This window comes from Mustela nigripes, chromosome 17 (assembly GCF_022355385.1).
Source record: "Mustela nigripes isolate SB6536 chromosome 17, MUSNIG.SB6536, whole genome shotgun sequence".
Taxonomy (NCBI): Eukaryota; Metazoa; Chordata; class Mammalia; order Carnivora; family Mustelidae; genus Mustela; species Mustela nigripes.
Window position 1 is genome coordinate 58,817,524 of NC_081573.1, and position 20,004 is coordinate 58,837,527.

The window sequence follows — 20,004 nt, forward strand, 5'->3', positions numbered from 1 at the left end:
CCTACTGAGAAACGCTTCGTCACTGAACCGCGCGCTTGAACGTGGGGAAGACGGGGGCGCCTGGGCGGTCGGTCAGGGAACGGTCTGCCTTCGGCTCAGGTCATGATCCTGGGGTCCTGGGCTGGAACCCGCACTGGCCTCCCTGCTCCGGGGGGAGCCTGCTTCCCCCTCTGCCCCACCCCAGCTCGCGCTCTCACTCTCAAAAAAATAAAATTTTTTTAAAAATGGTTAAGATGACCAATTTTATGCTTTGTATCTTTTTTTTTTTTTTTTTCATTTTATGTGCTCTCTACACACGACATGGGGCCTGAACTTACAACCCCGAGATCCAGACTCACGTGCCTGCTGCCGGGCTGGCTCAGGGGCAGGAACGGGGGACTCTCCACCCTGAGGTCGTGAGCTCAGCCCCACGTGGGGTGTAGGGATTACTCCAGAATGAATAAATACAATTTAACAATAAAAAAGAGTTGTGTGTCCTACCGACTGAGCCAGCCAGGCGCCCCATGTTCTGTGTGTTTTACCAAAATAAACAAACAACCAGCAAGGGCGTCAGAAACTCAAATCCGGGGGCAGGGGGAGCCCATCTGCTGCTGCTGGTGGAGCCCAAGGCATGTGGCCCTAGTCCTCTCCCCACACCCGGGCTAAGCAGGAGAACGTCTCGGAGAAGCTCATCTGCCCAAAGCAGGAGGTCAGAGACGAAGCGCCAGGGACAGCAAGGTCAGAGGTCAGAGGTCAGAGGGCCGGGGCGCGGCCGGCGGGGCAGGGACGCCAGGTGACCCCCACCCTGCAGCCCCGAGCCTCTCACTCCTTCCTTCACTCGCGCACCCAGCACGCATGCAGATGGGGACACAGCAAGAAAGGGGGGGTCTGTGCGTGCCCCAGGGGTTGGGTCTCCAGCTCCCCGAGGCACCCCGGGATGTCTGGGGGGCGGCCCGCCCGGCCCGCCCAGAGAAGGCCCGTGAGCCGTCCCTGACTGCTCTTCTGGCATCGGCCCAGCCAGGGAGCTGGTACCCGGCAGGCGGGTGGCGCCCAGACAGCCCTCCTGGATGCCAGGCCGGGGTGGGGGCGTGAGCGGGGAACCGTGGCCCGCTGGCTCCCAGCGCTGGCAGGGCAGCGGTGCGGCCGGTGGAAGGGAAGGGGCTCGGGTCCTATTCCCAGCCGACAGCCCTCCCCCTGCTAGCAGGGGCTGGGGACAGGCCGGGGAGCAGGGGCAGCCTGCTCGGCTGTCCCCCTGTCCAAATGCGGACGGGGAATGTCTCAGAGGCGAAGGACTCCCGTGGAGGTCCAGGCAGGACTTAGGTCCAGGCTCCTGGCTCTGCAGCCAGCGTCCAGGGCTCCGGGCACGCGCCAAGCAGCCATGGAGGCTGCGGTGAAGTGCCTGTCCCTGCAGAGAAGGCCCAGGCATTAGAGTGCTGCCTGGAGGCGGTGGCCTTTCCTCTGGCCTTGAAGACCAGCTAAGACGAGGGGAGATGGGCGGAGGCGCTGGTCACCCCAGGCTAGAGCGGAGAAGACAGGCGTGGAGCTGCAGGGGAGGGAACAGCTGCCCAGGCAGCTCCCACCTCCCCACCAGAGCGGCCAGTGACCTCATGGGGGAAATATGCCTTTTCCTATGCCAGGAACAATAGGTTGGGGGTGGGGAGAGAGAGCCCTGCTGGGCAGGAAAGGGCTCCCTCCTGCCAGGACCCCTCACCCAGAGCACATGCTTAACCCTGTAAATACCCTCGTGGAGCCTGCCGGAGCCCGGAAGTCCTATCCAGCAAGAGCCCCACAGGACCCTTGTCCTGTAGGTGGAGGAACTGGGGTCTGGACAGGGGAGACACAGACCCCTGGTCTCAGCCACCGCCAGGTCAGGAAGGGGAGGCGGAGGGCCAGTAAGCCTGCGGGACCCCACGCGGCCCAGCAAGGACATTCCCTGCAGAGGGCTAGACCCCAAGGTCTCCAGGGAAGACCGCACACACCCCACTCCGCACACGGTTCCTGGAACGTGTCCCCCGAGGCTGGCCTGTGGGTCAGGTGGGCCCAGACCTTCCCCACCCCAGCCCTCCTGTGGGAACCTGAGTTCCGAGCCTCAGCTCCCCTATCTGTAGAGCAGGCTGACACAGCACGCGCAGCAGGAGGGACTGTGGGGGTGGCAGGGAGACACTACCCAGGCTGGCAGGGTCCTCGGGGACGCAGGCGGGTGTCTCCAGGCCCATGCGAAGGGAGGCTCCAGGAAGCAAGGGGCCGGGGAAGCGCACTGCCCGCAGGACACACAGGCCAGCACCGCCCCCCGGGGAGCAGCCGCAGAGTGAATGGGTCTGGGCAAAAGCCACTATGGGCTCGGGGACCCCAGGGGCTCACGGGGGCCCCAGCTGACATGGGGCAGTGGCCCTGATATCACGCCATGTCCCCTAACAGTGTAGAAGCTGAAAGAACAGCGTCCCTGGGAGAGGCCAGGAGGCCTGGACGGCGGAGGGCACACAGGGGTCAGCACTGTCTCGGGGCCCCTAAGAGGGGCGCGTGGCTGCCTTGACGCGCAAATGAGGAAACTGAGTCTGGGACCGGGACTCCCACCCCCGCCCGTCAGGAACAGTGCGGTTCCAGGGGGCCTAGACAGGACAGCCTGCAGGAGACACGCGGGGCGGGGACAGCCGGGTCTGCGGGGGCACCCATCGGTGGCCAGGGTGAGGGCGCCAGGCTGGGACAGAGCTGTCCCCTACCCTGCAGCCCCTCCCAGCCGTGGCAGGGCCCAGAGGGAGGGCGGGCACTTCTTCCCGCTGGGGTGGGGCCCTGAGCACCTGGCCTGGACCCCTGGGTCCCAGGGACGCGGGCTGAGGCCGAGGGCTGGGTGGCCTGCGGACCAGCAAACTGGTCTCACCCTCCTCTGGGCTTCCGCGAAACCAGAGAGCCCAAGGACCGGATCTGGTCAGCTGGTTCCGTCCCCGCTCTGCCTCCTTCCTCAGCTGGGGACGGGTACCCCAACAGTGCACGGACCATGGCCATGGGAACAGCGCCTGGCGCAGGGCAGGAGAGGGCGACCGTGGCCCAGCCCTGCGGCACCCAGAACCCACACCCACAAAGGAAGATTCCTTACGTGTCAAACAGAAACAGAAGCAGGATTCGTACCCCGAAGTGTATGAGAGGTTCCGGAAGTTTCGCTCCCCAGTCGCTGCCAGCATCCGCCCGTGCAGAAGGACCTCTGTGTCTGGCCGTAAGGCCCCCTCTCCCATCAGAAGAATGTTCTCATGTGTCCCCACGTGGTCACGACTGAACTGACCCCAAAGACGTACGACTGAGAAGGGCGCACACATGCGGGCCAGGCTCCTTCACACGGGGCCTGCAGGCCGGTGCGGGGGGTCACCCATGTCCCCGGGGCACCAGGACACTGGCAGGAAGAGACTTGGCCTCTCCTGACCTGGGTGGGCACCTTTCAGGCCTGCCTTCTGCCGCCAGCCAGGTAGAGCCCCGAGGAGACCAGGTGGCCCAGGGACAGGAGGTCAGAGTCCCAGGTGACAGCTGCTGGAGTGGGGGTGCGGTTTCCTGGTCCAAGTCTTGCGGCCTCCCCCGCCCACTGGGTGTCTGGGGAGTGTGCTTGCTCTGCCTCGCTTGGCTTGGAGAAGAAACCCATGAACACCCCTGCTTCTGGCAGTGGGTAGGGGGGCGGCGTGGGGGGAGAAATGTGGCAGAGGGGCTGTCTGTTACCCTCCACCATAGCTGTCCCGGCAGCAGAGCCTCCTGACCCCACAGCACGTGGGTGGCCACACTTCCCCAAGCCCAGATATAGACACGGACCCCAGACCCTGACCCAGAGGTTACCACAGGTTTGGATCTTCCCCACCTTCCTGGAAGATGAGGACCAACAGGTCGGCCCAGGGCACGGGAGTGAGCAGCCCAAGCCCAGCATCCCCCACCTTCTGGGGACAAGGTCAGTAGTCACAGGTGGCGCGGACAGGAAGGCAGGACATGGCAGAGCCCCCGTGGGCGGGTGGGCACCCTGGGGGCAGGAGCAGAAGGCAGAGGGCGGGACAGGGATCTGGGGGCCGCAGCGGCCACACTGGCAGCCCAAGCAAGGCCCACAGGCCCTCAGGGAACACCAAGCACCTTCCCACCCCCAGTCCCATGGGCCACCCACCCCTGCTCTGTGCCCCGTGAAGCACCTTCCAGCACACGCCCCCGGGACTGTGTCCCCCCAACCCCGGCCGCACCTGCCCAGAGAGCCAACCCAGGTCCCCTCTCCATCCCCTGAGCAAGTCCAGCATTGGCCACACACCGGCCTTGGGGCTTCCTGCCCACAGCACACCCCGCAGGCCTGGGGGCCGGGGGGCCCACGGCACGACCTCGGGTGAAGAGCTCCAGCTCCGCGGGAGGAACAGCGCCGAAGCCCTTCCCAGTTCACAAAGCTCTACAACTCAGGCCCCTTCCGAGGGCCCTCTCCTCTCCCGGGAAGGCAGTGGACCGGAGTCAGCAGAGGATAGGGCTGGAGAACCTGCATGGCCCTGTAGGGGGGCCCGGGACACAGCGGGGACCCGGCAGCAACGCCAAGGACACTGTGTTACCTACTGGGAGCCCAGCCAAGAGCCCCAGGCCCCGCGCTGCTGGCCAAGGGTTTAATTAGCAGGCGGCCCGGACGTTTGGTTTTACGGCTCACGGAATTGCCAGGGCCGGCGCAGTCAGCCAGGCCCTCCCCTACCGCCAGCTCCCTGAAGCTGCACCGAGGCCCAAGGGGGGGCTGGTGGCCACAAGGGGGACGAGGAGCCCGTGGGCACCAGCCACAGACCTGCCCTTTGGTCCTCACCTGTCCAGGAGCCCCTGACCGCTTATGTCCGGGAGCCTTCCCAGCCACACCCGGTCCCAGATGGCTTCTGAGAAGGGAGGAGGCGGGGCAGAGGGACGGCTCTGCCCTGTTGTCAGCGTGGCTGACCCCGGGGGGGTCCAGGGATCTGGGGACCCAATGGATGGCATGCCCCCCCCCCCCCGCGCAGGTTGGGTGCCTGGAAGCAGGCCAGGGGGCAAGGAGCACGGGCAGCTTGGCCTCGGGGACTGTTTGCAGACCTACTGACCCCAACGTGTCATAAGTGGGGTCACCCGCGGATCCCGCCGCAGGCCCGTCCTCGCTGGCCGGGCAGAGGCATTAGGAGGGCTCAGCATCTCTGTGCTTTCCCCTGGGAGGCTGCCTGGACGCCCCAGCACGCGCTCAGACGACCCCAGGCACAAGCACGAAACCCGCCCTGCCAGCAACAGCTCCCTTCACGGCAGACCCAGGACCTGCCCGGCTTCCGGGGAAGCAACAGGGCCCGGGGCCGTCGTGTGGGCTTCGCGGGCCGTCCCCGGGAAGGGTCCGCACCCGGCCACCCTGCTGGGCAGGCCACCGCCAGAGTGCTCTGCGCCAGAGTGCTCTGCGCAGAGGGCCAGGCCCGGCTCTGGTCTCGGGTGGGGCCCACATTCCGTGGGGGGCTCTGACCTCCGTGGGGGGCTCTGACCTGGGGCAGCCGCAGGCAAACAAGCGGAGGGCGGGGTGTCCAGGAAGGAAGTTTCCCGACCTGGCCCCACATGGTGTCCCACCCACGTCTGCCAGGACATGGTTTGGCAATACCCCTCACTCTGGGCCACCTAGAGCTCGGGGCCGGCCGAGAAAGGGACCACAGTGGGCGGGGGCTCACACCATGCTGTCCCCAAGGCCAGCAACCCGCAAAGGAAGCCCCCTACCAGACTGGGGGACAGGGCACAGGGAGCTAGCGCTGTCCAGGGCCCTCACCAGGTCACGGCTCTCCCGAGTCCTTCCTAGGGACGGGCCGGCCTCCTTTACAACAAGGAATGGGGCTCCCCACAGAGCGGGACCCCCAGACGGTGACGGGCCGACCAGGCCAGCCAGGGGCCTGTGCACCCGTGTGGAGACCTGCCCCTCATGACTGTGCCCGCCTGGTCCTCCCTGGATGACAACGCCCGGCCCACCAGTCCGGTCACAGGACAGTCAGCTCCAGACAGGGACGTCCCGACACACTGAGCCCTGGGCAGCGTGAGGACGTGCACAGAGCCGGGAGCGGGAGCAGCTCAGGCCGGTGCCAGGTGCCGGCCGGAGCCGCAGGCGAGGACGCCAGCGCGCCCAGCGACACCCTCCCTCCTCGTGGGAGAGAGCACTCGGAGGTGTGGGAGGGGCCGGGCCGGCTGGGTGGGGAGCACGGCTCCCCTGGGACAGCAGCTGCAGGCCTGCCCTTGCCGGCGACCGAGGATCTAGGACACCGACATGGCAGCGGGTCAGCTCCGGAGCGGGGAGGGGGCTCTCCAGAGCATCACGGGCTTCAGGAGAAGAGGGGTGCCTGTGGCCAGTCGGTTAGAGGAGCGACGCTTGATTTCAGCTCAGGCCATGACCTCAGGGTCCTGGGATCAAGTCCCGCCTTGGCTCTGCGCTCAGCGCGGCATTGGCCGCAGATTCTCTCCTCTGCCCCTTCCCCACTCACGCGCTCTCGAAAACCAGAATACAGACTAAACGATCCACAGAATGGAAGCACGTGTCCCACATGCCCCCTTGTCACCCAGGCTTGGGGGTCTCTGAGCGTGTGGTGAGGCCCCAGGTCGCGAACAAGCCCTCGGGCTGACAGGAGAGTCCAGAGCCCTGGAGAGCCAAGCTGATCAGAGCGGACAGACGGACGGATGGAGGGAAGTCATGAGTAAACACAGACGTTGCAGCCACCCCACCCCCACCCCGAATTCCAGGCTAATTGACAGGAATGTGTCACAAGGCCACAGCACATGGGGCCTCTCTGCCTGAGCAGGGCACCCCATCCCCACAGGTGCAGGCCCCCCGGCCCCTCGCGCAGGGATAGACCCCACCGTCCAGCACTGGGCGGCCACCGTCCCTCGTCCTCAACAGTGGCCCCACGGGCAGCCGCTGGGACCCTGGGGTGAGCACCAGCAGCCGGGGCAGGGGTCAGACGAGGGTCCACACACAGCCCAGCCCGTGGCGTGCAAGGCTCAGGCTGCGGCCTGGGCAGGGATGAGGTCGCGCCCCCTCCGGGTGCACGGTCTCCTGGGGGCAGCTGCAGAGCACACAGACTCGGGACGAGAAGGAACCGGCCAGTGCAAACAAGCCCGCGGGAGCCAGCAAGACAGCCTCCCGGAAGCCCTCCCCTTGGGGGCAGATGGACTCTGAGCCCAGAGATCCCGCAGAGGATGGTCCAGTTGCAAAGGCCCTGGGGTGGAAATGCTCTCAGGAGACCGAAGAAGGTGGCCTGCCACCCAGGCTGAGTCTCAGCCACAGGAGCCTGGGCCCTCCCCGGGCCGGCTGGCTGCAGTGTTTCCCGTCACGTTCTTCGCTGCACCAAAACTGACCATAACTCGCGGTGTCCAGCCGTGGCCTTTAAAGAGGATTCCCAGGCCAGGCCACCGGCATCACCTGGGAATTTCTCCAGCTTTCCGGGGACAGGAATGCGCCCGATGGACTCAGAACCCACGCTCCAGAAGATTCCCTCGAGACTGAAGGGCGCAGCGCACCCTCCTTCCGACTCAGAAGCAAGACCATGACCATTCATCTCGACCGACTCGCCACACCTGCCTCTGGTTTTTTATAAAGATTTACTTATTGTAGGGGCGCCTGGGCGGCTCAATGGGTTAAGCCTCTGCCTTCGGCTCAGGTCATGATCTCAGGGTCCTGGGATCGAGCCCCGCATTGGGCTCTCTGCTCAGCAGGGAGCCTGCTTCCTCCTCTCTCTCTGCCTGCCTCTCTGCCTACTTGTGATCTGTCTGTCCAATAAATAAATAAAGTCTTAAAAAAAAAAAAAGGTTTATTTACTGTAGAGACAGCGTGCCAGTGTGGATAAGGGGAGGGGCAGAGGGAGAGAAGCAGACTCTGAGCATGGCAAGGAGCCCCACGCAGGGCTCGATGCCACGACCCCAAGATCATGACCTAAGCTGAAACCAAACACTGCTCGTCTAACCGACCGAGCTCCCCGGTGCCCCCACGCCACTCTCTGACGCATGCATCCACCTTGACAGTATCACCAGGGATGCCCCCTTCAAGGGCGACAGCCTTCTGTTCCTGGCACGGCAGGGTCCCCTTATCCTCTGGCGCAGCTGCCTTCCTGCGAGCACCTTCTCCCCAGGCCCCAGGACAGAGACAGCGTCCCGTGGGGGTCACCGGGGCGGCCCGGCCGTGGGGCAGCTTCTGGGTCACTCCACACCTTCCCGTGGTACCCCCTCAGGGCCAGGGCTATCCTTCCAAACGTGGGGGTCCACCCCAGGCTCACCAGGGGCCACATCTCCCCAGCTCTGGGCCTGGGACTCAGGGTTGGGGTGCTGACTCAGAGCCTCTCCCTGTGACTCAGCCGGCCCACAGCACCCCAAGTCCCAGCCTGTCCAGTCCGGCTTGGGCCCGGTTGGCCCTACTCTCTAGGGGCCCTTCCCAGCAGGACAGAGGAATGCCACCTGGCCACCTCCTGCTGCTGGGCGGGGGCGGGGTCACTGGCCAGGTATGCTCCCCGGGGCTGAGGGAGCCTGGCTGCCCAGCAGGAGCCCGACTCAGGTCCTGGCCCCACCTTCCCCATGCCGGGCCTTGGTCTTCCTCTTAGTGAAACGAGACAACAACAGGCAAAACCCCACGACCACCTTTCTCCCCATCAGACGACCCCCCCCCACCAAGCATGGAGCCTGTCCCCAGAGCGCAGGCCACGGAGGAGGGCACGAGCCCCTTGTGAGGCCAGTGTGAGGACCAGAAACGGGTCACGCGGTGGGGGACCTGAGACGTCCTCTCCAGTCTGCGTCACAAGGCAGGAGGTCAGGGGACGGGGCAGAAAGCCCAGGGGTGTGCGGAGAGCCGCGGCCTGCGCCGGCTCAGGACAGGCGTGTGTAACGGGCGCTGGGGCTGGGTGTGGCAGCTTCTGCTGACCTGGGAAGCTGGTCGCGCTGAAGCGGACCGTGAGCCAAGAGACGACCGTCCCGGAGCCACCCGGATGCAAGCCCCCAGGGCCGAGGGGAGGCCCCTGGGCGAGAAGGAGTTCTCTGGGGCGGCCTGTGGAAAGTGGGCTCAGGACTGCGACACCCCCACCCCCACCCCGGCCAGCGGGGCCCCGCCGCGCTGTCTCCTGCGCGTGCGACCACGGCTCCCCAGGGAGGGCATCCTACCCGACCCCGGGGCCACGTTCCACAGGGCGGCAGCCCGCCAGGCTCCGCTGCCCAGTCCCAGACGGCTGCGGGATCGGGGGATGGGCCCGCGTACTCTCTGGAAACACAGCCCCTCAAGAAGCGACCCAGGGAAGAGTCAGCACTGGCCTCTCCCGACACCCGGCCGCTGCAGCAGGGACCCAGCCCACCCTGCCCTAAGCATCCAGGCTCTGTCCCCGCGTGTGACCCGTCCCCACCGGCCTACCCAACATCCCCGACCCCTCGTCTGCGAGGAGCTTTGGACACAGGGCAGCGCAGAGAGCGTGGAGCACGGGCGTTCGTGCCCCGGGCCGGCGTGTGCTCTGCTGCGGGGGTTCATACGGCGCAGGTGACAGTTGGCTGCCCTCTGTCCCTCTCCCTCCTCCAGGAGAAACACTCGTGGGTTTCAGGACAGCCCCAGAAAGAGCCCCTGCTGAGCTCCGGGACCCGGGGGCCGCGGCTGTCGTCTGGGAAAGGAACAAGGAGCCTCCAAGCAGGGGGGCGGCGGGGTCCTGCGAGCCCATGGTGGCCAAGCCCGAGTTCCTGAGGGACCAGAAACCAGAGGCCCCGGCCGCCCGCCCTCCTGCTGCCTGAGGCGGGAAGCACGGCCTGCGGTGGGGACGGGAAACCACGGGCTTCGCTGGAAACCCCCCGCCCCCCCCCCCACATCTCAGATCCCCGACGCGCCACGCACTGGGGCCGAGCCGCGCTAACACATCCCTGGTGGAGGGGGGGCCCTGATGGGAAGTCACAGGCTACGGCCACTCAGCCAGTGAGCGACAGTGTCAGGCTGGACCGTCACCACCCAGCCCCCCGACGCCCATCTGCAGGGCGGCTCGGGCCTCCGTCCCCACAGCAAGCGCCACCGTCTGCCCCCTGCCCAGCCCCTCACGGCCTCCTTAGTCCATCGGACCCACCAGACCAAGGTCTGCAGAGCGGGACCCGCAGCCTGAAGGTCGGTGTGGTCTCAGGACAGGGCCCAGGGCTACCCCCCATCGCAGCCCAGCCAAGCCAGGGCACAGGGGCAGCACCGGCTCCTGGGCTTGGAGGAAGCGCCCCAGAGCCCTGGGCGAGAGCAGAGCGGAGGTCCCCACGCCCTGGGGGCGATGGCAGGCTGGGACAGGGCTGGCCTGGCCCGAGCTATACGTTCAGTTCCTGGAAAAAGAGGGACACGCTGCCGGCTCGCCCACTGCATCCTGTTTTTATGGAAACTAATCTAATTCCTAACCACGCAGCCAGTGGCAGACGCCCAAGGGGGTCCTGAGAGGCCGCGGAGAAGGGGCGCCCGGGAGGCAGGAGGGCTCACTCGGCCTGGCGGCTGGGGGCAGCTGCGGCCCAGCTCCACTTCCGAGGGTCAGAGCCTCGGTCCCAGGGGAGGCCCTGGGGATGACGGACCCTTCCCGGCAGGGAGGAGCTGGCCGGCTCGTGTCCACCCCAGCCTCAGCTGGACCCTGAGCCAGGAGCGTCCGGTAGCAACCCACTGAGGCTGAGCCATCACCCTCAACGGGCTGGTCAGAAAGTGCCAGGGATGCCACGGCCTTCAAGGACATATCCCTGACCTGGTGGCCTGGGAACGGGGGCCAGCCCCACCTACCCCGGAGGCCGCCGAGGGGTACAACACCCGTCCAGTCTGCTTTGTGAATGCGAAGCGTGCCGGCTGATGCCCCTTGGGGCCTGTCTGAGCCCCAGAGCGACAGCAGGACTGGGAGACTCGGCCACCCGTCCAGTGCCGGCAAGTTCTGGGCCAGAACCAGGCCTTACTGCCCACCCTGCTCACCACCAGGGCTCCAAGCCCTACCTGCTCCTAAAGGGGGCAGGGCAGGAGCGAGGAGGACCCGCGGCCTCAGGCCGGCCCTGCCCAGGCTGCCACAGCCCAAGAGTCCGGGCTAACACACAGACACACAGAAGGGCCGTGGGGCTCAGGTTCATCTCCTCCAGCGGCCGCTGCTGACAGCGAGAAACCGCTGAGGTCTCGGGAGAGTGGGTCGGGGGCCGGGCCGGCCTGCAGAAACCTCCCCTCCATGCCTCCCCATCTAGGGGGGCCCGAGGACAGGAACATCCCCACCCATAAGCAGACACGGTGTCTGCGGGGGGCGGTCCCTCCCCCCCACTCTGCCGACCACACCGCACAAGTCCATCCTCACAGCCTGGGTCTGGCGGAACCCTGCGAGAGCCTGACAGGCACCTGCCACGGGCACCGCCCGCCGCCCATCACCGCCAAACCAGCCCCTGGTCCCTGGTACCCCGAGGCCAGCCCCACAGCGCGCTCCCCGCCTGGCCCCGGAGCCGACTTCCAGGGACCGTCCTTTCCAGCCGTGGGACTTGGAACGTGTTGGTCCTCTTCAAGCTGATTCTTCGGTTGCTACCTCAGAGGACGAGCACGGTGGGCACGCGGCAGGTGGAGGGGGCCGCCAGCCTCACGGGGCGCTGCTGTCTCGCTCCTCCCATCACCCGCTCTGAACCCCATCCTGAGAGCAGGGAGGTGTCTCACAAGGCCAAGCCCTCTGTCCTAGAGCTTCCCGGCCAAGGCTGGCGATGGTCCCCAATGTATGAGGCCAGGCATCCTCCTTCTGGGAGGGCACCCGAAAACTCCCCAGCTGTCGGGGGCACCCACCACCCCAAGTGAGGGCTCTATGCGTGGAGAGAGACATGCCCGCCCCGGCCACTCCCTTCCTCCCCGGGCCACACGCACCCCGGGCTGGGGAGGACCATCCTGCCAGCAGCCCGCACCGTCAGCCACGACACGGCCTCACTGCTGTCCCGTGGGAGCGCCCAGCGGCGTGACTCAGCCAACCCGGCAGGTTCCACTGTCCCCGCCCAGGGGGGACCTGAAGCCGGGCGTCTTCACCCCACCAGCCGCCACCTGGGCTCTGGAACGTCACCAAGCTGCCCCAGATTCCTGCCCGGTGAGAGCACGGACGTGCTTGGAGGGCCCTGGTGAAGAGCGTCCTAATTAGAGCCGGGCCCTGTGGGACGCGGGTGCAGCCCCCACCCCCCCCCCGCCAGCGCGGGACCGCCAGCAGGGGTGAGTCACGGGTCCTCGGTGCACAAGCAGCTTGAGGCGGTGAGGGCTTTCAGGAGGCGGCACCCTCCTATCCTCCCAGGTCAAGTTCACCAGGCTCCCCTGGCCCACGCACAGGGCGGGTCACCCGGAGGGCCACAAGGCCAAGTAGGGCAGGTGCTCAGCTCGCAGCTGGGGCACAGGGAGGCCCCCGGACGGAGGGGCAGCTGCTGGTGCTGAGCGCCTGCCCCAGGGCCCGTCTGTACCCATCGGGCAGGTGCGCCGCACTTCCCGAGAAGAGGCATTCATGGCCCAGAGAGGCTGCGTCCCTCGTCCCAGGGTACCCAGCAGCAGAGCCAGATTCAGAGCCGGGTCCAAGAGGACCCACGTGGAAGAGCTTCCACTGGCTTCACAGGTGGCGTCACAAACCATGGGTCTGAGAATACGCGTGGCAGACACGTGTGAACCTGAGTCCCTGCGTGGCTACTCCCGGGAACCCCTCAGTGACAGCGTCCAGGACAGGGCAGAAGTCAGCTGAGGTCCCAAGGCCTCCCCCCGGGGCCCCCACTCTCTACCTGCACATACGGGGCCACAGGGCGGGGCAGGACACGGAGCCACAGAAGTGCCACGAGCCAGGACAGACCCGCTGCTGTCCCGGGGCCATCCTGGAGGGAGGCTTCACTCCCCACAAGACCACTGGCGTGACCAAACCACCACTGCCAAGACTCTGGAGTCTGGCACCTTGAGGCTCCAGGGCTGACAGCCATGCCTGTGGTCAAAACTGGGAAGAGGGGGCAGGAGTCCCGGACCCTAGCACGGGGTGGCCAGCGAGGTTGCTGGGGCCGTGTCCCCTCTGGCATGTGACTCAGCTTCCCCTCCACACAGGGGGCCTGGGAGTACAGTGGAGGACGGGGAACCTCTGGCACGAGCTCTGCACACTCAGTGCACACTCAGTTCTCAGTTCGGGGCGGGTGATGGGGAGAGGAGCCTCCCTCCCAGGACAGGAGCAGCTGCCGGTGGGGGGAGCGGAGTGCAGGCTCCCTCCCCCAGGGGCCACTCCACCACCCCGAAGAAGTCAGGCTCACTCTGGAAGGACCGAGGGCGGCCCCCGCCCCCGGGGTGTCTCCCCCTGCAATCTCAGAGGGCAGGACAGCCGGGTGGGTGCCGGGTCTTCGGGGGAGGAGGGCCTGGCCCCTCCCTGTTTCCTCAGGCACAGGACACAGGGACACGGGACCCACGGCTCCCCACCACCCCCAGTGTCCAGGATCCCGCGTGGGACCGCCAGCCCAGACAAGGAGCCCACCCGTGGCTTCCATGCTGGCGAGAACCGTTCTTAGCAGGGCACACTCGCCCGTGGCCAGGATGAGGACAGTGAGCTTGCCAAGGTCAGAGCGACCAGCTTGCTGCCCACTCCGGAAGGTCCCCACGGGGCCCCCAGGCCACAGTCCCTGGATCACCACACCCCCCTGCACTGGCCCCCACCGGCCCCCGCCCCTGACCCTCAGAGATCACCGCCCGCCCCGCCCACCGCCCTCTAGGCCGGCAAGGTGTGCCCGCCGATAAGGTCTGGGACACGGTTTCAGGGAGGACTGGAAGTGCCACCACACAGGGCGCCAGAGCCAGTGGGTAGGTGTGACCCCCACCACGGGGGCATCTGAGGGCACCCTCAAACGGCGCCCATCTGACCGGTCTCCAGCGGCTCTGCTCACACACCCCTGCCCGCAGGCCTGTGCCAGTTCAGGAGGCGCAAGAGGAGGCCGGAGCCCGGGCAGCCTTGGGCAAGGACTCCCCTGCCAACAGGTGCTGGGAGCGCGAGGAGCTCGTAGGGACGGGGCGGGGGCGGGAGGACCGAAGGGCGTGAGCAGCGTCCGCGGCCCGGGGTCGCCCTGTCCTGGACTCAGAACCCTGACTCCGGAGACGCTCTCCCTGGGGAGAGTCGGGAGGCAGAACCACAGGCCGTGCACAAGGCAGCATCTGTGGGACGAGGAGGCCGGCCGGGTCACAGCAGTGCCCCTTTCCAGCCACCAAAGGACACGCCCTGCATCCACCGGGCAGCCCTGGGGAGGCCGCGCTACCCTGAGGCCCAGCCATGCGGGCCGCTCCGGGGACTGGACGCCACGGACGCCCGCTGTCAGCGGCCGCCCGTCAAAGGGTTAGAACCCACACAGCCGCGGCAGGACAACCCTGCAGCGCATCCAGCGGACGAAAAGCCTAGAGTCTAGACCCCGAAAGCACGCCCGCACGTCAGAGATAAGATGCACACCCCAGTGTCTTTAAGCAGGCGACTTTTCAAGGCACATCCCAAGAGCAGACCCTGAAGGGGGCAAGGGTCACCTGGTGTCAGGGTGACACAGACTGAAGCCACGGGACACACGTCACAGCCACGGATGGGCAACGACGGGAGCGGGAGCATGCACGCCCAAACCCAGGAACGCGAGCAGAGGTTGTCACGGGGCGGGGGGTGGGGGGCCCGTGAGTCAGAGACTCGGAGCAGGCGCCTGTGCCTGAGGGACCCGCCAGCCGGAGAGGCGGCTGGAGCAAGGTCTGGGGCGCAGGTGCAGTTCACTAGGGGCCGAGCAGCTGCTGCCCCGGGCCATTTGCTCTCGTGGAACGGTGGCAGACTAAAATCATGAGGGCGCAGGGGCGAGCTGCTCCTCTGTGGGACAGCGTGAGTGCACCCCGCGGCCTGGGGACACAGACCCGTCCCGCACAGAGCCTGGCCCCCTGGAGTGCCCTCAAGGATCCGGGTCCCAGGCCACCGCACACACAGAGGGAAAAGCAGAGACCAGGTAAGCAGGGCACTGCAATGGCCCATTTCATTTCCCTTTAAAAGCTCCCTTTAGGGGCGCCTGGGTGGCTCCGGCTGTGGTTGGTGGGGATCTCAGGGTCCCGGATGGGGCTCCGGCCCGGCGGGGAGTCTGCTTGATGCCCTCCCTCTGTCCCTCCCCCACCGGAGCCTTGCACTCCTGCCGCACGCACGCGCTCTCAAATAAATAAATAAATCCTAAAAAAAAAAAAAAGGCTCCCTCTCATGTGGTTACAGTGATGCGTTTAGACAGCGTGCCAGCCATGAGGAGAAATCAGATCCTTGAGCGAGAGGGACAGGGGCTGGTGGAAATGTCTGCACAGGGGAAGGAGAGGCTGCCTGGGTCCAGCAGGCGAGGGATCCAGATCCGGGCCGCTGAGGCGCCTCCTGGGGGCCACCTGCCCGGGGACCCCCCATCTGGCCTCTGGTGGCTCCCACAGGCCTGAAGAGTGTGCCCCATTTTCCAAGCTGGGGAGGGATGAGTGAGCTCCCACTGGGGCCCCGCGGGGTTGGGCTGGCCGGGCAGGGAGCACTGCAGGATGAGCCCCGCACCGAGCCAAGGGGCGGTGCCCCCCACCGGGAGGCCCCAGTCCCCCAGCGCAGCCAGCTGGCTCTAGGGCTGGTTCAGCCGCCCTTCGCTGGCAGAGGAAACCACAGGGGTGGCTGAGCCTGAGCCCAAGGAAGGACAAGTGATCCTGACTATATATACTCATGGAGAAAAACAGCGCGCACGCCGAGCCCAGTAAACAGCTAGTCCGTTAGGGGGAACCTAAAAATACTCCCTATAATTATGTCATTAAAACACACCAGAAAAATTGACCCACCCCACTCAGCAAAGTCCCCGCGAGACGGCTGCAGGGAGGCAGGAGGCCACGCACGTCGGCCGGAGGGTGCCCTGGCGTCACCCAGGGGCTGGTGTGGCCGGGACCGTGGCCCCAGCACGCCGGGCAGCTCTCGCATCCCTGAGTGGGTGGCTTCCCCCCAGGGCCGAGGGCTGCCGCCTGGTCACAGCCTCACGGGCTCCCGGACAGAAAGGGAAGCTCCTTGGCTTCCATCCCCAAGAGGGGCTCCCCAGGACAGCGTGGGTGTGGTTCCCCAGAGTGGGGAGGCACCCATACGCCCCATTAACAGGGGCCACAGGAACCGAGGGCCTCCTTTGCAGGGAGGGACAGAGGGGACACGGAGCCACAGGGTGCAGACCCCCAGGGCACATCTGTTTATGCCTGGACGGGAGCGGGAGCACAGCACACATGGCCTGCCTTTTGAGGGAGGCTTCCTTCCTTGCACCCGGGGAGACAGGCTCGGGGCCAGGGAGGGAGCTGTGCCTTATCTGATGGAGATGTCACTGTTCCGTGGAAAGTCAGTAGGATTTGTGTAATTAAAAGCAAACAGAAAATCAAAACGGGAAGCCTCCACCCTGACTGCCTCCACCCCTACCTCCTACCGGCCACCATCAAGGGATGAGAGCCTAGAAAGGACGCAGGCCCCCACCCCTGCAGCACCCCCATCTGCCAGGCCTCTGCTGGCTGCTCAGTTCCTTCCAGACAGGGGACCACCTCCAGGGCCTGGCTGCCAACTCCCTCCTCCCCAGGTCCTGGGCACCCCCAGGCCTGCCCAGCCCCTGCTCAGCGCAGGGCTTGGACTCTGTTTCCTATAGTGCAGCTTCCAGCTCCGGCTCCCTGCCCTCTGTGCTTAACCCAACAAGCCACTGGGAGAACCTCCAGATGACCCCTGACAGCCAAGGAAAGCGCAGCCTTGTTAGAAACAGAGACTGAGCCCTGCCCCCCCCCCCCCCCCCCATTAGCCCCCACACAGAACTTGGGCTCCTGGCTCCTGCCCAGAGCTCAGTCCCACGAGACCTGCATGAGGGAACGCTTGAATGAATTTGGGAAACGCTCCAGAACCGGTGCAGGTGGGCACCGCACGGTGGCTGGGGGCCAGCCTGCCCTGGACACAGCACCCCCCGCTTCCTGGGAACCGCCCATGGCTGGTGGGGCAGCCCCAGGGTGGGTGGCCCATCCACGCAGCTCCCCAGACCCCCGAGTGGGCTGCTGACCACCAGCACTCAGGCGTGGGGTGCGGCACTCAGGTGTGGGAAAGCGCTCTGGGGCTCCTGGCCCGTGAGGACTGTGTGTGGGAGACCTGCCACCTGCCCCCAGAGCCGGAGACACGGCAGAGATCAGAGACTCTCTGGGAGCCGCCTTCCAGCGTTTATTATCTACTTTACAGGCGAGGAAGCTGGAGCCCAGAGAGTGGTGAGGGCCTGGCAGGTTCCCCCGGGACACAGACCCATCCTGCAGAGTCAGCTCTGCCTCCCAGAGACCACCCCCACCCCCGCCCCGCCCCCGAGGGACCACCGCACCAGCAGGTGTGGCCCTCACCTGCTCCGGGACAGAAGACCAGCTTCCTCTTGTCCTACCGGCAAGATTTCAGGTGTCAGTGAGCCCCCCCCACCCCGCCCCCATCAAGAAAACAACAACTCAGGGAAGTTCAAAAGTCAGGAGCTCAGGTGCGGAACAGGTGGTCCTGCCAGGCCCCCCCAAGCCCCCCCCCAGCCTCGCCCACAGGGCCGCCCCGGGGGGGCCAGGGCCCGGAGCCCTCACTCCCACAGCTGTGCTGCCGCAGTAATCAGTAATCGCTTCTGGAAGCCTGAGGTGTCTGCCGAGAGGAAGTCCAGACTGGCTTTGCAAACCAGAAGGAAAAAGAGCTCCGTTAAAAACAAAGAAGCCAGTGGGGCCGCCCCGGTGGCTCAGTCAACTGAACGCTTCTGGGTGCTTCTGGGTTTCGGATCTTGGGATCCTGGGATCCAGCCGCCCCCCTCCCCACCAACCAGGGCTCTGCGCTCGCGGGGGGCTCTGCTTGTCCCTCGGCCCCTCATGCTCGCTCTCTTCCAAAAAACATAGAACGTTAAAAAATAAAGAATCTACATAAACAACGTTTACGTATTTCTAAATAGGTAACCCAGGAAAGACCGGCATTTTGTTGAATTCTAAGGCAAAGGCAGGTCTCTGAGAACCAGAGTGGCCGGGGCAGGCTTCCTGCGGCAGGGCAGACGCTCCCCCTGAGCCCCCAGATGGCAGTGGTGAAGGGGCTTCCGTGCCCTCTGGGGGGCCGGCCCGCCTCAGGACCCCACCCCAGAAGGCGGCCCCCAGCAGCAGCTCTGGGGCCCAGCAAGGTAGAGTCAAGCAGGCCCGCCCTTCCTTCTTTCCGCCTTTGAGCACCAGCAGCAAATTTAGTGCTGGGTCAGAACAGGAGCCGCCCAGGAAGCAGCCCTCCGGGCCAGGATCTGAGCCGGGGACTCCTCCCATCCCCAGAGAAGACACTTCCTCTGCAGGACCCTACCGGGCCAGTGTGGAGCTCTCCACATCCCCCTGCCCGTGGGGTGACCACGGGTGACCCCGCCCCGTCCTCAACACGCACACAGGTGCACGCACACACCTGAACGTCCCGTTCACCTGCCCGCTCAGACCGGCTGACTCACTGCCCTGTCCCCACCGCCGACCCCAGCTCCACGGCCACCCAGCTCTGGGCACCTGCAGGGCCGGGCTGTGGAACAGGACGAGCTCCATGGTGACCCCCCGCGACCCCATCCTCTCCCGGCCTCGCTGCCTGATCACAAGGGTATGCAGACAGTCATGATGAAAAGAAGGAAGTGTCCCCATTCTGAGCGTTTCTCAGTGACAGCGTGGCACAGATGACGCCCCAGGGTGCGACAGAGAAAAGCCATACTGCCCCACCGCAGGGTTTCCCGGAGTCGGTGGCAGTTACCACGCTCTATCACCTGCCTTTCAGACCACAGTGGCAGTTTCTGGTCGCCCCCATTAGGTCAGGAGCAGGAGGCGTGGCCCAGTCTAAAGCAGTCACAAACCGTCCCGCCATCTCCCTAGAAGCTCCCAGCTCAGGGTCCTCTGCCCCCAGGGCTGCGCGGACAACAGGGGAGCCCCGAGAGGCTGAGAGGCTGCCATCCCTGCCGGGGAGCTGGAGGGTCTCCGGCACGGGTCAGAGGCAGGCCGGCTGTCCGGGGAGTGGCGTGGGGTGAGCGGGGGGCACTCCGGGATGACTCACGCCCTCACCACGGCCGTGGCGGGAGCTGGCCCGGAGCACTCATGACTAACAGCCCGACGCCTTCTCCAGCATCCACACACTCGCTTTCAAAACACCGCGGAACCACCCGTTCCAGCCAAAGCCCATCATGGGATGAGGAGGGGCACGCACAGCAGCAGAGTCGATGGCTCCCTGCCCATCAGAGGGACAGTAGGACGGTCCCCAGGGAGCTGCCGACACCCAGGACGGGAGAGCCGGCCTCTGTTGGTACCGCACCGACGCCCCCCCCCCCAGCTTAAGAAAAAGCCCTGAAGCCAAACGCCACACCCGGACACAGAACCACGCGGGACACGGCCTGGGTCAGTATCTGTATCTGCGGGAGACTCGGAGGGCAATTCGGCGCTCACAGAGGAACGGAGGACAGGATACAGTGCACTAGTCGCCTGCAGTGGAAAAGCTCCCCAGCTGCCTTGGGTAGGGCCCACAAGCAGGCAGAGAAGAAGACGGCACCCCCGGCACCCACATGGGCTCCAGCTGGGGGCCCGAGAGCCCAGGAGCCCCGACTAATGATCAGGCCAACACACCCGGGCCCGGGGCCCCTCCGCCCCACCGCCTGTCCTGGTACGGCCCGCAGGCCAGTCGTGGCTTTTACGTGTTTGCACGGCTGGAAACAGTATCAGGAGAGTTCCTGATGTGAAAATATTTACTCTGCTCCACGCCAGGAAGAGCTTACCATCCTGCAGCAGGGGTCTCCACCACCTCCACACGGCCTGCCCCGGCCTCCCGGGTTCCTGCAGGGCAAGGCCAGGCTAAGGCGGCCACGGGTGCACTGCAGGGCAGAGGGGAAGCTGCCCTTTGAGAAGCTTACTGTCCCGCCCCCCCCCCCCCCCAGCAAGATGCAGTCTGCTTGTCCGTCTATCCGGCTGCCTAGAGGCGGGAGGAGCAAAGCCAGCCAGCACGGTGAACGGGCCAGGTGACCGTGCGCTCTCCCCTGAGCTGACCCCGGGCCGCCCTGTCCACACACCGCTGACTCAAACTC

General features: G+C 66.0%; 2 protein-coding genes across 7 annotated transcripts in view; both read right to left on the reverse strand.

Moving 5' to 3' along the window:
• Window positions 1-20,004, reverse strand: part of PIEZO1 (piezo type mechanosensitive ion channel component 1) — a 48,932-nt gene that overhangs the window by 27,411 nt on the left and 1,517 nt on the right. The window lies entirely within an intron of this gene.
• Window positions 589-4,941, reverse strand: LOC132005800 (collagen alpha-2(I) chain-like). The gene is made up of 5 exons (XM_059383328.1): window positions 4,775-4,941; window positions 4,628-4,685; window positions 3,818-3,893; window positions 3,106-3,221; window positions 589-1,384 (listed from the first exon to the last, which is right to left on the reverse strand). Exons 1-5 carry the CDS (start codon window positions 4,939-4,941, stop codon window positions 719-721), a joined length of 1,083 nt encoding a protein of 360 aa, XP_059239311.1. The 3' UTR covers window positions 589-718.

Excerpts from the sequence above, each read along its gene's own strand:
- LOC132005800 (XM_059383328.1), bottom strand. The coding sequence starts at position 4,941 with ATGCCATCCATTGGGTCCCCAGATCCCTGGACCCCCCCGGGGTCAGCC. Across the intron at positions 4,686-4,774 it reads GGTCAGGGGCTCCTGGACAG|CTTCAGGGAGCTGGCGGTAG; the intron begins GTGAGGACCAAA and ends GCCTCGGTGCAG. Across the intron at positions 1,385-3,105 it reads AACCTCTCATACACTTCGGG|GGACAGGCACTTCACCGCAG; the intron begins GTACGAATCCTG and ends CCTTCTCTGCAG.